Below are 7711 nucleotides of genomic sequence, written 5' to 3'. Positions count from 1 at the left end.
CACCTTATACACGTTAAATTTTGTTCTTTAAAAGAAACATCACTTAGTACAAAATTTAACTAGCTTCTTGATCAGCATCGTACGAGTAAATCAACAACAACAAAAAATAATAAAAAAACAATAAAAAGTAAAAGTGTTCACTTTCAGAATGGATGTAATCTTTAAGACATTCCATCCCCATGTTAAATGTGTAGCCAGTTTTTTTTTTTTTTTTTTTTTTTCTCTCTTTTCAAAATTGTCTTAGTTTATGTGAGCCACCGACAGATTGTGCTGATCTAAACTTAAATTAAACGTAAATTACTGATTTCTGCCTAATACACAATATTTTTTACAAATTTATAATTTCCAATTCTCTTAATTTCATACTATATAAGCCTTATAATAAGCCTAATAGTATAACGAACAATTAGGTACTATACCGATTATTAATATGTATTCGTAACAGCAACGGTACATATCTCCTTGGTTGGTTGAGCAATATCACTGAGGGACACATTTGATAATAGATAAGAGAAGGTAATCCATTAATCTTGTCTTATCACATGTCATGATCGCTGGCACCGAGACATTGCTTGCTCATATCAAGCAACCACAGCAGTCTAGTTTAGTAATATCTTGCTCTACATTCAATCACGTCTAACTTGCAGTGCCTAGCATGACAATGCTCTTGAAATAGTATATTATATAGTTCGTTTAATACACTAATAACAACTTTAACAAGTAAGTGCACAAGGAGCAGCTTAAACAAACTTATTCAGTAGCACTTATGGTAAAAGTATCCACGTAATATATATATTTCATTATTAGTTTCAACAATGATCCTACACAAAATTTTTAAGAGATTCTTTTTATTAGTGATTTATTAATAAAACTTTACTGTTTTAAGATGATTTGAAAAATACTTTACATAAATTATAAACGGATTGTTTTAACTGCCTACCTTCAAATATGGCATACAAATATGCTTCTGTATTAACGTCTGACTCCTTAAAATAATATAACTCGTATGGATTTCAATGTACTGTACAAAAAACATACAAAAGACATTAACTGAAATATATTTTTAAAGTACTTAACCGACTCACAGTTATATGATAGTAAAATATGTTATAATTTTTACTATCCATAGAAAGCTTGATTTGATTGTTATCTTTCTATCAAATAAGACAATGTTAAATTAACCAACTATTTAGATTGTTGTGATTTAATTTGTAAAATGTTTCTAAACACATTTTTCTATAAAAGTGTGTCATCAAATATTCCACCAACTCTGTCCATACACAATACGATTCCGCTGGACTGATGGAATCGTTGACCCTCAGGCGACATCGGTTTTATATCGAATTTCAGAAACATGCATTTAAAGGGCCACTTATGTAGATACCGTCAAAATGAATATGAGCTGTTTGCCTTCATTTATTCCTACTCAGTATATTTGTTCACTTACCAATAAATTAGGTTCTCGATTAGCTATGCACCTTAACAAGCCAAATTGAGGATTAAATTGGTTTTTTATAATAATTGAACATTATTTTATATAACATATCGTTAAAGCTATTAGGTCATTTACCGAAAAAGGAAACCATCTATTATATTATTAATGTGATACAATCGAATTGTATGTAAATGGTTAAGGTAATTTACCAAATACAAATATAGGCATAAGGCACATCAAAATGAAGCTTAGATTGTGTAGATTTGCCGAAAAGTATTGATATGGACGAATTTCCTAAGGGCTCTACCCCACAGGCTGATTTCTAAAGGGCTACGCCTGGCATGCTTCCAATGTTTAAATTATTTAATTAAATTTAGTTAATGAAACAGCTGGTCAGTACAATGAACTGGTGTTTGTTTATTTACTCGAAGAAGATGTTCGTGACGCTTTAGAGGAGGTTTATGCGGTTGTATACGTTTTGTAAAGTATTGATCAAAGTTTCATTTTTTTTAATTTATATAGTAAGCTACATGTGAAGAGGCTTGACTTAAATTGAAGAAATCTGGTAAACCATGCCATTCACGAAGCATCAATATGATGCAATTGATGCTGTTGCTACACTAAGGTATGTTTTCATATTCTTATGGATCTATTAACATCGAAATCAGGGGTTTGAAAGAAAGTTGGTTTGCGCCTTTAAATCAGTTTATATTTTCAAACCAAATCATAGAGTTGCTGTATTTTAAAACACACATCAGCACCACTTTAATAGCTCTCCAGGTCAAATTTTCTTCCCGTTGCAATAATGGGTATAGCAGCTTGCTGTTAATTAATTGTCTGTATGAAGATTTTAAGTTAAACCAGACAAAAGATGCAAATGCATTTTTTCATTGAGATGCAATACTTTCAAAGATACTTACACGCACAAGATTGTTTCAATGGTCCTGTTCTATTTCTTATACAAGAATATTATTCACACATCTTGCTTGAACAAACTCTATTTTCAAACTAAACTAATGTTTACAAACACATCTGACAACAAACATATTTAAACATATGATAAAAGGAACAGACTTAATACAACATCCCGCTTCAAGATGTCCACATCTTTATGAACCTCAGTACCGCCTCGGTTTCTTAATGGACCTTCCGTAACGGGTTACTGTGCCAGCTCCTGGACGATCACGCGAGTTGCATGGACGATTAAGGACCATGGATGAACAGTTTGAAAGAATTCCATCTCCTCCGTAGTACGGTGCAGGAACTAAGAACTTCCTGTTTCGGCGAATAGTTCTCTTGTCAGTTTCCACAAGGTAGGAACGTGGTTCGTTCAATTTCCTGACTACCTTACCGTGTCGACGTAGATCTGTGATCCATACCATGCTTCCAACTTCTAATTCACTTAAACCACTCGCTCCATGTCGTTTATCAAATTGTATCTTGTACTTATTCTGGTACTTATTCTCCCTCTCAAGAAAATTCTTATTTTCCACAGGATTTCCAACCAAAGTAGATGGAAGATTGTCTCTTAATTTCCTTCCAAACATAAGTTCAGATGGGGAAAAGCCGGTTTCAAGAGGTGAGGTCCGGTAAGAAAGTAGGGCAAGTTCAAATGTATCCTTGTTTTTCTTCATTAGCCCTTTTGCTACTTTCACAGCTGCTTCAGCTGCCCCATTTCCCTGATGGTGGTGGGGACTACTTCTGAATGTGGAGAACCCCCACTCCTTTGCAAACAATTTAAATTCACTTGAGTCAATATGGTGAAATTGTGTCCCACTATCTGAATACACACGTTGAGGAATTCCAAAACGTGAAAATGTGGTTTTGCAAACCCGAATCACATCTGAAGCCCTCATTCGATGCATTTCCTCGACTTCAAAGTATCTTGAGTAGTGATCCACGATAACCATATACCACTTGTCTTCGTGTTTGAACAAGTCAACAGACACATTTTGCCACGGGTAATCCGGGACAGTTCTCGGAATCAATGGTTCACTGTGATTAGTTGAGTTCTGAATACACACTGGACACGATTTGATTTTCCTTTCTATTTCTTGAGAAATTCCAGGCCACCACATGGTTCCCAAAGCACGTTTCCTTGTTTTTGTGATTCCCAAGTGTCCACTGTGAAGCCTCTCGAGCATTTCCGCTCGTAGTTCTTGAGGTATTATCATCCGAGTTCCTCGAAGCAATAGCCCATCAATACAACTTAACTCGTCTTTCACATTAAAGTACTCTTGAATCTCATTAGGTAAACTTGATTTTACAGGCCATTCGTCTAAAATTTGTAACTTAAGTTGTGCACAGATTGGATCTCTCATTTGTGAGTGAAGTACCTTTGTCACATTTTCATCTGTAGTGTTTATACTAATCAGACTGATTTCGTGGACGAAGGCTTCCACTTCTTCGGTCAATTCGCCATCTTCGTCAGCCGGAATAGGACTTCTTGATAGTAGATCTGCTATGGCAAGGTCTTTTCCTGGGGTCCAGGTCATGCGATAATCGTATCTCATCATACGCATTCGGAACCGCTGTAGCCTCGGTGAGAGCTCGTCCAAATTTTGTGTTTTGAAAATTGAGACAAGCGGTTTGTGGTCGGTCTCAATTGTGTACATTTTACCCATCAGGAAACATTTCAAACGGTCACTTGCCCATGTGCACGCAAGCGCTTCTCTCTCAATGTTACTGTAGTTTTCTTCAGCAGGCGTTAGAGTCCGAGATATATATGCCACAGGTTTCTTGTTTTCTCCTTCAACTTGAAGTAAAACCGCTCCAAGACCTTTTTTTGAAGCATCGCAAGAAAGAATCGAGGGTTTTTGCGGATCGTAAACAGTCAAACATGGCTCTGATGATAAAATCTGTTTTACTGTGACAAAAGCGTTTTCTTGAGCTGGTCCCCAAAGGAAATCGTTTTTAGTCTTTAACAAGCTCGTAATTGGCTCAAAAATCTCACTGCGGTTCGGAATAAATTTTGCCAGAAAAGTGATCATGCCCATGAATCTTTGTACTTCATTAGCGTTTCTTGGAGCTGGTAAGTCCACAATCGCTTGTACCTTGCTTGGATCAGGCTTGATTCCGTCCTTAGACAGCACAAACCCCAGAAATGTCACAGTCTTCTTGCAGAACTCCGACTTCTGCTTATTCAAGGTGATTCCATTAGCTTGCACTCTCTCTAGAACGGCCCTAAGACACTCGTCGTGTTCTTCTTTCGTTCTTCCCCATATCAGACAGTCGTCAATGTGCACTAAACAGTTCTTTGCCCCTTCTAAAGCTTTTGACATGCGGCGCTGAAACTCTTCAGGAGCGGACGTAATTCCAAAAGGTAACTTACGGAATTTATACCTCCCAAAAGGGGTGATAAATGTTGTGTAATCTTGTGACTCCTCTGCAAGGTTCAGTTGCCAGAACCCGGAATTCGCATCGATCTTGCTGAAGTACTTAGCTCCCGCGATCTCGGCCAATGAAAGTTCGATCTTTGGGATAGGATAAAACCGACGTTTCACATTGTTGTTGAGTTTGGATAGGTCTACGCAGATCCTAACCCCACCTCCCTTTTTTGCGCAAACTACCATTGGTGCGCACCAATCAGTCGCGTGTTCAACTGGAACAATCACTCCTTTCTCAAGCATATCGTCTAACTGCTCTTTCACCTTGGTTTTTAAAGGTATTGGTACAACCCTGGGGGTGGATATAGCGTAAGGAACTGCATTCTCCTTCATTTCAATCTTGTACTCTCCTTTCATATTTCACAGCCCTTGAAATAAATTAGGATACTTAGTAGCCCAGTCAATATCATGTGAATCTACAGAAAAAATTCTCCTCACCAGGTTCAGCTCTTCACAGGAACGTCTGCTAAGAAGTGGAACAGTGATCTCCTCAGAAATATACGCAAGATCATAAACTGATACACCCTTATGTTCAAGCTTTAGCCTTAAAGTTCCCAAAATATTAATTCGTTCTTTCTTCTTTGCGCTAAACACAGGAGATTTGAACTTTCCTAGAGGCAGAGTCTTAATAAAATCACCAATAACTCCTACTGGAATCATGGTTACATCAGCTGCTGTGTCAAGTTTAAATTTTATAAGACCTAAATCTTGGTTTCCACAGCTTGCTTTTACCTCCTGGACCCAGGCTTTGTCACTGCTGTCTATATTCCCTATGAAAATCTCAGGAACCTGTTGATAACCACTGTCTGAATATTGCTGTTCGATTTCCTTAACAACGTTTTTGTTTTTTCTCATCCACTTTTCGCGGGAGGGACAACATCGAAAAAAATGTCCAATCTCGGAACATTTGTCACATTTGGCTTTCCTAGCAGGGCATTCGGCCAGTGATCCGTGCCAGTTATAACCACATTTCCTGCACTTTTTTCTCATAGCATCCTCGGTGAATTTCTGTTCACCAGCTCTTTCAGACAGATTTGTTTTACCGACTTGTATTGACGTTTGATTCACCATAAAAACATTAGTATTGGCGAGCTCACGTTTTTGGCGTTCTAGCTCCTCGTGTTGGCGCAAGGTATTAATCGCCTTCTCCAGAGTCAATTGAGAGTCCAGCTGGAGTCTATCACTTAGAGCCTCATCTTTCATACCAATAATGAGGACCAGAAGCACCATCTCATCGTTCAGTTCACCCCATGCACACGTTTTTGCAAGACCATGCAAATCTGTTATGAATTTTTCAGATGGATCACTCCCTTGCTTGTGTCTCAGAAATTTTGTTCTCTCATAAATGATATTTCGTCTTGGCACAAAGTATGCATCAAAGGCCCGAAGAGCCTCGTCATAAGTATTCGGTTTTGGTGAAAACGAATCGAAAATATCTTCACTCCTACTACCCATTGTAAACAAAAGTACATCGATTTGCCGAGCGTCGGAAGTGCTATCTAGACCGCACCCCCGTCTGTACCTTTGAAAGCGATTCCTCCAGGAATGCCACTCATTCGGAGTAAAAGAGAAGGTATCTGGAGTTGGTAACGTCAGATTTATCATAGGAGTAGGAGTACACATTACTGCATTATTTTCTCGGTTTGTCTGTCCCAATGCAAAACCTAGTGACTCACCTTCAGTCTTCCTAGAATCCCTTTCTGACATGTAGTTGAATTCACTTTGGGCATCCTCCTCATTGTCCTCATACCTTTGCCTACGAGTATTTCGTTTTTTTCTGCCCTTACTTGACATCATGCGTGGTTTTAGACTTTGTTCGATAAAAAATCCACTAAGCTGCCACCATGTTCTATTTCTTATACAAGAATATTATTCACACATCTTGCTTGAACAAACTCTATTTTCAAACTAAACTAATGTTTACAAACACATCTGACAACAAACATATTTAAACACATGATAAAAGGAACAGACTTAATACAACAGGTCCTAAAATTGTTTTTCTTACAATAAACAACAACTGATTTTAATAATAATTTTTATGAACAAAGTTTAATTAAATACTAATAAGCAATGCAAAGTGTGTTTGAACTGCAAATTAATTAGTTTTATGCAAAGTAATAAAAAAAGCCTTAAAAATCTAATTCAATTATTATACAATAATTTATGTCATAATGTTCGCAATTAAAGAACATTTGTACAGTTATAGTTCATTGTTAATCTAAAAATAAATCTTTCCAGCCTATACAATAAAGACAAAATTGAATGTTTTCCACTTTCCCTTTTGTTTATTTTTTTTTAAGCCTACAACTTGTTGTTTACTTAGAATACAGCTATGAATGAAATAATTCTTTTCATTCATAAAGCAAACAATATTTTTAATGAATTGGATACAATGAGCTTTGTATGTTTATCGGGACATTCTTGAGTTTAGTAAGAATATTATAGAAAAAACATTCATAATGTGATTGTTTTACCATCGAGTATTGTGTCATTACTGTCTCGTTTCATGATTACTAAGTTTGTAACTTGAATGTTATTTTAAACGTAAACAAGTCGTAACTTAATATTTGTCCTACTAAATAAGCCTTTGTAATAATTGTTGAAGTTCTAAGCTTCCTGAATTTTCAAATAACCTGCAACGTAAATTGGCCAAGAGAATATCAATGGAAAGAAACTCCAACACAAACAGATCTCAGACACAACATTCCATCACACCCTGAGGCCGGTCTCAATTGTGTATTTATAGTTGTTACTTGTTCATTCTCTGATTGTAAAGTAATGGAGCTTAGAATTTAAACAATACGACCTTTTCTTGACATAGAAATAATTAACTAATAATTAGACTACATGTAGAAGTATATAAATTAAAACTGAAATAAAATCAAAG

General features: G+C 36.5%; 1 protein-coding gene across 1 annotated transcript; it reads right to left on the bottom strand.

Moving 5' to 3' along the window:
• Positions 1-2553: 2553 nt before the first annotated feature.
• Positions 2554-6615, bottom strand: LOC129001174 (uncharacterized protein K02A2.6-like). The gene is made up of 4 exons (XM_054428390.1): positions 6498-6615; positions 5919-6101; positions 4389-5171; positions 2554-3914 (listed from the first exon to the last, which is right to left on the bottom strand). The coding sequence occupies exons 1-4, from the start codon at positions 6613-6615 to the stop codon at positions 2554-2556; spliced, it is 2445 nt and encodes an 814-aa protein (XP_054284365.1).
• Positions 6616-7711: the final 1096 nt, after the last annotated feature.

The sequence above is a fragment of the Macrosteles quadrilineatus genome, unplaced genomic scaffold (assembly GCF_028750875.1).
Source record: "Macrosteles quadrilineatus isolate MER2022 unplaced genomic scaffold, UCM_ALF_1.0 Scaffold_1__1_contigs__length_201487025, whole genome shotgun sequence".
In the NCBI taxonomy this organism is placed as follows: domain Eukaryota; kingdom Metazoa; phylum Arthropoda; class Insecta; order Hemiptera; family Cicadellidae; genus Macrosteles; species Macrosteles quadrilineatus.
Note: the sequence above shows the minus strand (reverse complement) of the source record. Positions and strands in the feature narration are given on the sequence as shown.